Source organism: Histoplasma capsulatum (assembly GCF_000150115.1).
Source record: "Histoplasma capsulatum G186AR genomic scaffold supercont2.1, whole genome shotgun sequence".
Classification (NCBI taxonomy): Eukaryota; Fungi; Ascomycota; class Eurotiomycetes; order Onygenales; family Ajellomycetaceae; genus Histoplasma; species Histoplasma capsulatum.
Window position 1 is genome coordinate 258,060 of NW_025544801.1, and position 12,401 is coordinate 270,460.

Sequence of the window (12,401 nt, forward strand, 5' to 3'; positions counted from 1 at the left end):
TGCCTGCTGTGCAGAACAGAATCCATTCCCCCCCCCCGGCGGTGCTTCTTTGGTCGGAACCTAGTACACACTACAAGCCGGGTCCCGAAACGACAGAATTATTATTTTTTTCCAGTCCGTGTCCATTCCTTGTGTATCCTTTTTTTTCACTTTCTTGTTTCGTATTTAAATTCAAAAAATCACAAAGAACAACGCTTTGTTTTCCCATAATATAAGAGGAACGGCGTGTGGAAAACGAAAGGCAGGGCCATTCACAATCCATAGTACATGATCATCATCATCCATAAGATAGAGTTCCTTTTTGGCAGCGAATTTGTGGTTTGTTGGCAACCTACTCCCTATATACCCCATGTGTTGTCCTTACTCTTAAGTATCTAAAACACTTTTTCTCTTATTTATTTTCCATCTTATTACTACTACTACTCACTTTTATCATTTATTTTTTATTGAGTATGTACTCAGACCCATATACAAACTTTTTCCTGTAATGCTTTCCTAAGAATGATTTATTTTTTCTTCATACTAATCTGTATATATTTTGCACTTCCCCAGACCCTTTCGCTTAACTACATAGTAGTCAACTAACTGTGGCATCTGACGTCATCCCACTCCCCACACCACAACTCGCATCCAGCAGTCATTCGGCAGGACAAGGACTAGGACCCATCACTCCCTTTGCTAACTATCAAGGACGATATTTATAGAGGAAGCGTACAGCGGAGCGTGGAGAGTCCACGAAGCCTTGCGAGGACTTACTTCACAGAGGAAAACAGAAACACGCCACCAGATGCATGAATGTTTCCGGGGGAGGGGAGGCTGGCTTGGAAGTTGTTTGCTTGCGTGGCTCGGGGTAAGCCCTAGCTACTCACTCACGAACCCGCCCCCCGCAGTTATCGACCTCAAATCCGTCCTCCCGACAAGATGGTTGGGATTGGAAATAGGGATGCGCTCATGGCACAACCGGGCAGGAAGAAACACAGTAAGTAGGAGGGAGAAGGGCCAGGGGGGGGACCTATAAATGTGGAAGATCGACAGAGGGAATCTATCAAGTATTATCGCTGCTCACTTGAAATCTTCCAAGGTTCCCACGCGAGGATACCCTGGGATGGAGGAGACGATGGATGGAACATTTACGTGGGGAGGAGTTGCATGCATCCACCCCACCCGGGGTTCATGAAGATGAGCTGGGGCGATTTGAGTTCAACGAGGGTCCATGCCGTCCATTAGTTATCAACATGGGGTAGTTAGTCAACTATTTCATGATTGACCCATAGAACTGGAGGGAGATCAATGTCCTGCGTTGAAAAACAGCTGGGGACACGCATTCATATATGTACAGTACCTGAAGAAAATTGGGCATGTGGTATCTATCAATCACACATGGACTGCGAGCCGTGAAGGGTGCCGAAAGATCCAAAAAAAGAGATCTGTCATTCTGGTTACTTGATCTTATTTTTTTGAGTCTTCCTTATTTTTGTGTTCTTGATGTTCATTGGAAAGCTGATTGGAAATCTACATTGTACTGTATTATATTATATTGTACTGTACTGTATTGTCGCCCGACAGACGGTACCTTACACCTACCTCCCTTGTGTACTATATTGTATTGTATTGTATTGTACTGCCGGGATTTTTCTATGAAGAGGCTTTGAGGCAACGGTCTTTCGCTGAAAGATGTTTAGATATAGATGCATCGAATCGGCTCATATAGATAAAGGTTATCTAGATATACGGTATTTGAAAGCTAAGTGGGACCTGTAAGTGCTATCCATGGTAACGGACAAGGCGGTTCCACGCGGACGCAAACCATAGTTAAACTTTGATCTTGATCATTCTAGAGCTTTTCGAACTAAAAGAACTGAGTGTGTGTGTGTGTGAGAGAGAGAGAGAGAGAGAGAAGAAAAAAAAGAAATTGAGAATGTTTGGCTGCCTGCCTGAGATTTTAGTTATAATTAATTAATGAGTGAGTTGGGTAGCTGTAGCTCTAGCTCAATTTCAATACATAGGCCATGTCAATCCTCAAATCTTCCATTCGGTACACACAAACTTGCAATTTGCACCAAACACACCACGCCGTGAAATCACAGATTTATATATAAACTCGTATACGTAAAGCAAAACCACAGTTACCACACATCCGCACCAACCCACCCACCCACGCAAACCCCCCGCCCTTACCAGATACACAGCCCTACATCACCCCAACAAACCCCATCAACAACGCAGCCCCTACCCCCAGGCCGGCCGCAACCTCCGCCCGACTGCCTGCACCAGGCGTCGGGGAAGCGGTAGCTCCGGTCGTGCTGGGCGACGACGACGGGGTCGTGGAGCCGGTGGGCGCCTTCTGGGATGCGGACGCAGTTGTGCCGGTCGGCTCGATGATAGCAGTGCCGGTGAGCGTGCCAGTGATTGATGCCGTGGCGGTCGCGCTTGCGGAGGCGGAGTTGCAGGAGGCGGATTCAGGGAGGTCGTTGATGCCAGCGGCGCTGCAGACTTTCTTGGCGACGGCGCTTGCTTCTATTGGGATGTTAATTTTGTTTTTATTTCCTTCCTCGTTTTTTCTTTCTTTGTTCCGCGTTTCGATTCTTTTGCTTGTACTAGATGGGGGTGGGGGAAGAGCGACATACTCTGCTGTTCATCTGGGTTGCAGGACTTGGCGACGCAGCAGGTCATGGCATCGATGAAGGATTTGGCAGAGCAGATGCATTTGGGATTAACACCGCACTCGGGGGGCATGGCGGGGAATGCGCAATTTCTCTGGATTTTTTAAATTAGTTGTTAATGTACCATGCATAAATACTATATCTATATATATCTATATATCTTATAATATCAATGTTATCACGGATGGCGAAGACGTACAGCACATTCCGGCAGATCAGCAATCTGACCCGCGACAAGGGCGACGAGGGACGTGGCAACGGCGGCGGAGATAGCGAGACGCATTGTGAGAGATGGTAGAAGAGAGTGAGCGGAGGGATTTGACGATGATATCAAGAACTAGATAGACAATGGAGCGAGCGTGGGGCGGAGTTGGGGCCAGGTGCAGGAAGTTGTCGTCGTCATGCAGGGTAAAGGGAGGAAGAAGACGCGTGAGGAGGGAATCCGGGCACATTAAGTATTTCCTGGAGTTGCATTCAATTGGGTTAGGGCCAAGCTACCTCGCACCGCAGCGACCAGCAGCCGGACCCAGGGGGGATCTGGCATCTGGCGTTGACTTGATGAGAGTTGGCCAATCGAACTGAAGGTGGAAGGTTAGGGAGAAGTCTAACGTCGATAAACTCCGACCTGAGGCGGCGCCAGCAGTGAATTAGCAAACGGACTATAACTATCTGAGGATGGGCTGAAAAATACACTACGACGATGACAAGCAAAGAACTGACTTGGGAGCTTGACCCAAGGTCTGGGCAATGAATGCCCTGCATATTCAACTGCATCGTAAGGTCTTCAAACACGGCATGGCAAATGTGGCTATTCTGGTGTCACCGTGGTGACCTGGCAAGCCAAGATCCCGAATCCCAAAGGCATTCATTCATTAATTCATTCATTGATTCCTCCGCTGCAGATCAGATTGGTGGCTGAATGTTGACACAGGATGCATCACTGGATTCAATACCAGCCCCCACCTGGCACCCGGAGTTCCAGGGGATTGCTCCCCAACTGGCCTGCCCAGCTTTAGGCGTCAAGCCCCAAAACTTAGGTTACACCGGCCTGTTCCTCGTCTTTCCGTATCGTATTGTATTGTACATTACATCGCTGTCATTCACCTCGGAGCCTCCATCGATCCTCCATTGATCTTCCATTCCTCAATTCTTCGCGCTTCACCTGCAGGATCCGCTGTGCGTCCACCGCCCCCAATGAAGCTGTTGGCCCGCAGTGTCAGTGATCATCGTCTTCTCTTTGTCTGCGCCAATTGGCAATGTAAATGTGAATCTCTATATATGGTTGCCTCTGCTGCGTGCGTCATCCCCTGTTTTCCTTGTGTTGACATCCTCCTCCTCCCTTCTCCATATCTGCATCTACGTCTCTTCTAACTCTAGCGGCTGCGTCCATCTAGCTTTCAATCAGTTAATCAGAGGAACCATCCGGTGGGACGGCTAGGTTCCCAGTTATCTGATTCCTGGATACTGAATTGCAAAGCACAATCCACTACTTAGCACCACCGCAACCATGGGTCTCGGGATTCTCGAGGACTCACACCTCGACCACGTTCCTGGTACGTTCGCTCGATGCTCTCTGTCTCTGCCCAGATCCCATATCTAATTCCGACTGTGCAGGTACCACCTTCATCCTCGAGGACGACTCTAGCACCGTCGAACAACTCGCCCCCTCCCTGCACATCAAATATGACCACTCCGGGCCTACCCCGGTCATCCTCGTCCCGCAGCCAAGCAATGACCCCAACGATCCTTTGGTAATCCCCCAATTCTCTCTCCCTCTATATATACATCCATTGCACTGTCAATCATCTATGTATAGATATATATATATATGTTTACTAATTTCTGCCCAGAACTGGCCCCTGTGGAAGCGCGACGCAATCCTCGCCATCCTCTCCTTCGTCAGTCTCCTCTGCGCGACAACAAGCCCTCTCCTCGCCGCAAACACCGCAACCCTAGCCTTCCACTACGAAGTCTCCTTCACAGACGCTGCCCTGCTCACCGGCTATCACCTCTGCGGCGTCGGGGTGGCCGGCCTGCTCTTCGTCCCCTCCGCCCGCGTCTGGGGCAAACGCCATCTATATATCCTCGGCTGTGTCGTGATGATCATCAGCTCCGCATGGGGCGGCGCAAGTTCAGGGAGTTACCGCAGCCTGCTGGCTGCAAGGGTTTTTCAGGGCGTGGGCCTGGCGCCGTTTGAAGCGTTGGTCAATGCGAGTGTCGGGGACTTGTTTTTTGTTCACGTATGTCATTCTGATACTTTTGTTTTGTTTTGTTTTTTCCCTTAAGATTTCCTCAATCCTAACAACTAAATGATCATTTAGGAACGCGGGAAACGAATGGCATTGGCCAACGTCGCCCTCTTCGGTGGCAGCTTCTTAACCCCAGTCATCGTCGGCAAGCTCACCGCCTCTATGGGCTGGGAATGGACATTTAACTTCCTCGCCATCTTCTCCGGTGTTTGTCTACCATTGGTCATATTCTGCGTCCCGGAAACCGCTTTCAGGAGGGCGGCTCATCTCAACACGGATATCGAAGGGGAATATGGCCGTGGAGATGGCTTTCGTAATCCTGCTAATACCACTACAACCCAGCCTCTCGAATCGGAGACGGAGAACAAGAGCTCATCATCGCAAAAATCTCGTGAGGAGGAGGCAAAGAAGGAAGCGGCGGAAGTGGAAACGAAAGTAGAGGATCGCAACGACCATGGTGGTACAGAGGGAGCTACACACGATACACACGATACACACGATACACAGGATATCATTCCCCCAAAAGCGACATATTGGCAAACCCTGAAACTCTTCAACGGGCGCAAGACAGACGAGAGTTACTGGAAATTATTCATCCGCCCGCTGCCATTATTCCTACATCCGGGTATTTTATGGGTAAGAAGATCCCCTCACCCCAGCCTATCCACGCACTGCTCTCAGACTGAACATCCCCAGGCCTGCCTAACCCAGGGCGTCCTAATCGGCTGGACCGTCTTCATTGGCGTCGTTCTCGCCGTAATATTTAGCGTCCCGCCGCTCTGGTTCAGCGAGGTCCAAGTCGGCTACCTGTACACGGGCGCCTTCATCGGGTCCATTGCCGGCCTCTTCCTCTCAGGCCTCTTGTCCGATTACACCGCAAAGCTCCTGATAAAGCTGAACAGAGGCATCTACGAGCCCGAGTTCCGGATTGTGCTGGTGCTGTTCCAGCTGATTTTTAGCGCCATGGGGCTGTATGGGTTTGGGATTACGACGGAGAACGTGGGCCGGTTTGGATACGTGGTGCCCGATGTGTTTTTTGGGTTTGTCATTGTTGGCATGGTTATGGGCGCGGTGGCGAGTGCGTTGTATGTTGTTGATGCGCATCGTATGTATTCTTTTATTCTTTTCATACATCAATAACAACATTCATTGCCCCCTTCCTTCCCCAACGGCATGTTGACATATACGCACCTCCAGGCCAAATCGCCGTCGAAGCCTTCACCTGCCTCCTCGTCTTCAAGAACATGTTCAGCTTCCTCCTGACATACTTCGCCTACGATTGGCTCGTGCTCTCCAAGCCAAAACATGTCTTTACAACCATCGCCAGTATTCAGGTCGGTGTGTGTTTGCTGAGTATACCCATGTGTGAGTCCGCTTCGTCTCCCCCACCCTTGCTTCATAACACATTCCAAACGTCCCCGGGCGTTTTACTTTGAAAAACTGTCTATGGCGAGATTATTATGACTGGGCGAGAAAGCAAACCCATGGCTAACCGACAAAAATTGATGTGAATAAAAAATACAGACATCTTCGGCAAACGTAACCGCTCGTATTTCCACCGCAATGATATCCTCAAGAAATTGAATCTATGGTGAAACAACAAAAATGCAATAAAAATGCAATATTTGAACAGCAGCGGATAACAATAACATGTCACGCCCATACACCTATGACCCCTACTCAACCGACCCGACCCTTGATCTTTAAATTTTCACTTTGAAATTTTATTCCATCGAACCATATCGAACCCATATCGAACTCATATCATATCATATACATTCACGCCTAGCCCAGCCCTTCAATACCGTTCTCTCACAGACTACTTTTTTCTTTCTTTTCTTTTTTCTCTCTCTTTCTTTTCGGATTTTCAGCCCCCCCCCCCCAAAAGCGAGTGGAAAAGGTGTTCTTGAATTTGTACAGTACGTTAGCGATGTTATATTGTATTACACACACTTATATATAAATATATTTAGTAATTATTAATGTTATTGCTGATAATTTGATCGATGGGATTTTTTCTTTTCGTTTTTTTTTTCCTTCTCCCCTCCCCCTTTTCACACAATACACCCAGCATTGATCGCTTTATTTTCTAATTATTTTACACGAACGTGCGCTGCTTGCCATGCTCTCCTTCTCATTATCCATTCCTGGGAGTGCTCGCTCTGCTTGCGTCAGGTAATCATATATTTGCTCCATGTAAAAACTGTGTATCACTTCTAGCAAACCAACCCTACAGACAGACAGCCAGGCAGGCTATGAATAACCGTTTCAATTTAACAAACCAACTAATTATACACACTTATGAGCAGGAAGGCCGTGAATAAAAATAATCCCCATTTTCAAATCTTCAACCTCTATAGTTATAGATAACATCTAACGTGAGCAGGCCTTCGCTCGCAGATAAATGGTGTTTATTTATAAAAAAAAAAAAAAAAAAAAACCAATAAGAGTTAGGACAGCCATTTTCATCAGTGGAGAGACACAGGCAGAAGATAGGCAGATCTCTAGAGATTTGTTGGAGAGATCATCAGCTAATCTGTATCTAGCGAGCTGGCAGTCAGGGCAGGTTGAACTTGGTTCTCTCTCTCTCTCTCTCTTAAACGGTAAACTTTCATTTCCCTCTCGCGTATATTCCGTTTTTCTGATGTTTTGAAGAAGGTTGTGAGAGTCAGGGAGAATCTGCAAGGGCCCACGCTTTGACACATTCCAAGCGGTGTTCTGATCACCGTCTTGTTTCGAATCCTTGTAGCAATTTATTTAATAAGGGCATGCATGCTGTTGTTCCCCCGCACGGCGGTCAGGGTCGGCCGCCCCTACCGGTATCTAAGCAAGAGTTCGACTATCGCTTGATGTCCCATTCGCATAGCTTCAGATATACATGTCTTCAATGTGGCCATCCATCTAGGAGGAGAGATGAAATTTTTTTAAAAAAAAAAAAAAAAAAGGTCCATTATGGTGCCCCAACTCAAAGACAATTAATTAATTATGCATTATAGACGCATCAGAGATCATGCATTCAACTTCATCATCGTATATACCGCCGCAGTTGATTTTCTGTCATCCCGTTTCGTCAGAATGTAACATTGGTAACCGGACAAACAATATTCGCTGCCTATGCGCATATGGGGACAGACCATCAAGAAACTTACAAGTTCATTCCGCCGAAAGATTCCCTTCATCCGCCCGAAGAAATCACGCAATGTATATATCTCCATCAAGCAACAGCACTCCTCCTCAGGCCAATCCTTCGAGCGATAAAAGTTAGAACTTAATTACGAAAAAGCATATATATAAAGCTCCTTCTTAAGGTCATCCATCCATTACAAGGATGGGGTAGACATACCTCTCGATGATCCGGTACCTCACCTAGGCTCACAGAGCTGAGTCCATAGTTGAGATCAAGCAGTATCATCGTGTTATTTTCCACATCAAAGCATATCCAACACCCGTACTCTGCGGCCGGCATTGCATATACCATGACAGAAGGCGCGAGATTTATACCAAAACTCTCCTGAAGATTGCGGATATCCTCTCCGTTAACGCCAGCGCCTGTCCTGTAATCAACCGCAGTTGTCAACCAGTAAATTTCGAAACCCCCAATATTTCTATATTTCACAAATGGCAAATGGCGGATAAGGTCGTTCACAGCCGGTGTTCTGCCCAGACTTGAGAGGGAATCTTCGGGCAGTTCAGGCCACCCGCCCGCAGGCGGGCGCAGGATAGCCGAAGCGGGGAGGAGGCCTCTGTCCACTAGGAAGTCATAGTACTCCGTGATGACAGAGACAGTCTCGTCCCGAGAATAACCCGACGGCTCTGGATTTCTATTCACAATCAGCCTTTCTTCCTCACGGCAAGGGTTGCGTGGAATCTCCTGCGAGGCCTGGCTGCTTGAGGCTATCGCTGGCGTACTGGGCTGTCTCATGGCGGGTTCCGCGGTGTCATATAGTAAAAATCCATGATGATAATGGAGAAGATGACCCGAGGATTTATTTTATATATATCCTCAGTTAGCACTCCAGGGAACCGTAAACGGAAATACCTCTCCAAAACCAGAGGCCAACTGGAGTAGAAACAAGGGCAGTTCTGGACTAGCATGCAAATCTCAAAACAACAACTACTACAAGAAAACATAGTCCTTTGGGAGGCATCCAAATATAGTTAAAATATATATTGGAATAAAGAATGTCTATTTGGTAGGGGCATCATATCATTATCATGTTTCAAAGGGCTCCGCATCCCTTGAAACAATGGCAAGCCAAATGAGTAAAGAACTGTCTGGGAATTTAAGGTCGACACGTCGAACAAAGAAACCAGAAACGCTCTCTTTTCAACTCCACGTCGCATCTTGAGAACAGGATGGTGCTCCCAAGGCAAGCTCAATGGTATTGGAATCTGCCTTCTCCTCTGCAGCATGCGGTTATATCAGACTGTCACTCTGGTGTGCAAGAATTGGAGCATCATACACATCAAGCTGGTAGAATAACACGAACGAGTGTTGCAATGTCTTGACTTCGGTTGACGAGAGCTGGGAGTTTCCAATCGTCGGACGTCTCAAGCGATTTCTTCGTTTCGGTCGCTGGATGCATGTATTCCATCATCGACGAAGAATGTCAGTTCAAGCCCAATTTTTTCCCCAGGTTATTTGTGACGGAAGATAGGACAACGACCATGAAGCTCCAAATATGCCCACTCAAGTAGACATTCAGATATGCATGCCGCTTCTCACAACGCCTGTACGAGAGTAACAATCCATATCTCAACAGCCAGAGAGCGACAGCCGCGAGGCAGACCACTAGTGGATTTGGAAATGGGAGGATGCCTCGTGTTCGAATAATCCTCTCGCTAAATATTCCACCAATCCCTATCTCGGTCCGATTGCAGACTCCACACAAAGAGCAAATGGGAAATTTATACGATCTGATCGCGGCCCGAAAACCTTCACAGGAGATCGATGTAGGTCGAGCTTCTCTTGCATATCGCTGACGTGGAGAAGTCGACATTAGTGCCCTTAGTCCCAGAATATTCTCCGATTGACAAATGACCGCAGAACTCAAAGAGTGAGATTCGCATCAAACTACCACACTAGCACGTCTAGTACGTTCCAGCACTCCGCATTAGTCTCGCACAGGATGCACCTTGGTCTGCCGGGCCAATGGGTATGCGGGGCTGGCGAGGATCTGGAGGATTAGCTGACCATCAACCACGCGAGCTGGGATGCGCGAGGGTGGCGGATGAGAATCAGAGCGGGGAAAGATGCGCATTGAAAGTAATCTGCTTCAACGGTGGTTTTCATGGGGCTCCTCTCGAGAATGAGTTCTAAATGTGTTTTCCTCCCTGTTTCTTCCCGCCATTCAACAACCAATCCCCCGATCCCTACAGCACTAATCTATACATACATATATATATATCTCAAAGGAAAACCGGGAATATTTACTGATCTTTTTTTATCAATCGAGGACAATTCTCCGCTAGCCCACGCTCGCGATTCTTTAGATGCATTACAATAAGTGAAATCGCAAACAATATACGGCGGGCGGGTACGACGCACCTACCATTTTTTTAAACCGGAAATCTCAATATCCCCAGGTAAATGTAACGCCCTGTTCATTCATTGAAACCAGCTACTTCAACAAACAAGCTCCAAGCGTAGTTTGAAATGTGATCGAGCGGTAGAGTCACTAGTCAAGAGTGCAAACTCTCGAAGAAAACATCCACAGAGAACCATCCATCTACTCCTAATTTTTATCAATTCTTCTTCTGCATTACAACTAATTATTCTACAAGGGGATAAATACTAGTAAAAGCAAACACAGATAGATCTATCTAGAATGGCCGAGATCTACACGGGAGCAGAAGTAACTGAATCTCTATCCCAGCCTCGCGAAATGGAGCCTCGATCTGAGCTGGCAACTTGGAAACCTTGTACGGACTGGGCGAGCCATTATTGCCCTCTCGCACACAAATGTGCACCAGACTGGGCAGGCGGGCTTCTTTGTTCATTCCAATTTGTAGAAGCCAGTTGAGATATTCAGGCTTGTAAGTAGCAGGAGGGGTGACGGGCGAAGAGCCATCAGCGGCAGATCTAGCCGTAGTTTCAAAGGCCCGACAGGTATGCTGGAAGAGAAGCTATATACACAGAGGATATAAATATTAGTATCTAGAATTTAAGGAGGCAAATATATCATTTGGTTGCTCCACGCGGCCGTGGGGGTAGAAAAAGAGCCAGTGAGTGAAATACAAGCAGGAAAGATAAGACGAGGGGATAGATATATAAAATGGCTGATCCTGACCTCCAAATATTCTAACGATGTGGGCAGCCATTGATGAATGTCGTTCCGCAAAGTTGGATCGCCTCTCTCCTCGTCAGTGAAAAGAAACAACACATCTATCTTCAGAGTCCGTAAACACCTTAGAGGGCGGAAGACAATGGGACAACATTCAAAATATCCCCTACATTCGTCGTATTCGCAATCGAGTTCGAGTGTAGTAATTGTCTCTTGGCAGAGGTTAAGAGCATTCGATAACAGCATTTGCTCTAAGCGGGTATTGCTGCGACACTGTATACTAAGGACCAAAGTTGCCAAGTTCGGGCAACACGAGAGAAGTCTAGGGAGTAGGGAGCTGCACTCAGAGGGAATGCGGATTGCCAGCCTTTTGAGAGATGTCTGGCGCTCCATGTTAGGGGGAAGTCTCGCTGCTGGAGAACAGCGGCGACCCGTCAGGGGTAAACAACCGCTCTCAACCTTTAGCGACTCCATGGCCGGGAGCTGCATGTAGCAGGCAGCGACAGCAAGACTGACAAAGTCGCCGTTTATATCCGCGCAGCGCAGCCTAGCGAGGACGTTCCTCTGAAGGACCAGATGGAGTCTATCTTCGGTGGCTGTTGACAGGACTAACTTCTCCAGGCTGTAAAGCTTAGCGAGAACCTCCCAAATACAGTCCACGGCACCCTCATCTTCGACGCAGGTCTTAATCGCAATGCTCCGTGTCAGTCTGGCTAGACGTGGGTTTCTCGTGATGGTTCTGTTAAATTGCGCCAGGCGCTTGAGACATGCATGTTTCGATTCCCCGGACGGGTGGGCAGATATGAACTGAACGTCACGGTATAGATATTGAGGCACGATTCCGGCCAGATGCCTGTTTACTCGTGCAAGGTTGACTAGATCATGAGGTTGGATATTGTTCTGCGAAATAATTAGATGGACAAGCTCGATGGGTAGCCCGTTCCAACCCATGTGGGCGAAAAGCGGCCCCCCTTTTCTTTTCAACTGCTTGTCTACTGTGTCAGGGATCCGTGGGCGAGATTCGGTAGTAGAGAACAATTGAACCCACCTGCGTCGCTCAAAGAATGGCTTCACTTGCCTCTAGGGAATAATTAAGAGAATGAAAGTAACCGAACTATTGAGAAAGAAATAGGAGTGCTCGATTAGAACGACTATCCATCCTCTAAAGAAAGGAATATTCATTATATTGTAGCCGATGTCCCCTA

At 47.6% G+C, this 12,401-nt stretch overlaps 6 protein-coding genes across 6 annotated transcripts; 3 read left to right on the forward strand and 3 right to left on the reverse strand.

Moving 5' to 3' along the window:
• Positions 1 to 267: 267 nt before the first annotated feature.
• Positions 268 to 1,227, forward strand: HCBG_00040 (uncharacterized protein; the record flags this gene model as incomplete). Its single annotated transcript, XM_045427090.1, has 4 exons — positions 268 to 318; positions 705 to 850; positions 891 to 979; positions 1,082 to 1,227. 4 exons carry the CDS (start codon positions 268 to 270, stop codon positions 1,225 to 1,227), a joined length of 432 nt encoding a protein of 143 aa, XP_045291065.1.
• Positions 1,228 to 1,934: 707 nt separating this feature from the next.
• Positions 1,935 to 2,946, reverse strand: HCBG_00041 (uncharacterized protein; the record flags this gene model as incomplete). The annotated part of the gene is made up of 3 exons (XM_045427091.1): positions 1,935 to 2,517; positions 2,628 to 2,757; positions 2,863 to 2,946. 3 exons carry the CDS (start codon positions 2,944 to 2,946, stop codon positions 2,192 to 2,194), a joined length of 540 nt encoding a protein of 179 aa, XP_045291066.1.
• A 1,224-nt stretch (positions 2,947 to 4,170) lies between these two features.
• On the forward strand, positions 4,171 to 6,507 carry HCBG_00042 (uncharacterized protein; the record flags this gene model as incomplete). Its single annotated transcript, XM_045427092.1, has 5 exons — positions 4,171 to 4,216; positions 4,251 to 4,414; positions 4,514 to 4,903; positions 4,985 to 6,017; positions 6,437 to 6,507. The coding sequence occupies 5 exons, from the start codon at positions 4,171 to 4,173 to the stop codon at positions 6,505 to 6,507; spliced, it is 1,704 nt and encodes a 567-aa protein (XP_045291067.1).
• Positions 6,508 to 7,891: 1,384 nt separating this feature from the next.
• HCBG_00043 (uncharacterized protein) lies at positions 7,892 to 8,834 on the reverse strand (the record flags this gene model as incomplete). Its single annotated transcript, XM_045427093.1, has 3 exons — positions 7,892 to 7,966; positions 8,062 to 8,157; positions 8,256 to 8,834. 3 exons carry the CDS (start codon positions 8,832 to 8,834, stop codon positions 7,892 to 7,894), a joined length of 750 nt encoding a protein of 249 aa, XP_045291068.1.
• Positions 8,835 to 9,594: 760 nt separating this feature from the next.
• Positions 9,595 to 10,232, forward strand: HCBG_00044 (uncharacterized protein; the record flags this gene model as incomplete). The annotated part of the gene is made up of 3 exons (XM_045427094.1): positions 9,595 to 9,653; positions 9,676 to 9,865; positions 10,008 to 10,232. 3 exons carry the CDS (start codon positions 9,595 to 9,597, stop codon positions 10,230 to 10,232), a joined length of 474 nt encoding a protein of 157 aa, XP_045291069.1.
• A 503-nt stretch (positions 10,233 to 10,735) lies between these two features.
• On the reverse strand, positions 10,736 to 12,147 carry HCBG_00045 (uncharacterized protein; the record flags this gene model as incomplete). The annotated part of the gene is made up of 2 exons (XM_045427095.1): positions 10,736 to 11,038; positions 11,203 to 12,147. 2 exons carry the CDS (start codon positions 12,145 to 12,147, stop codon positions 10,736 to 10,738), a joined length of 1,248 nt encoding a protein of 415 aa, XP_045291070.1.
• Positions 12,148 to 12,401: the final 254 nt, after the last annotated feature.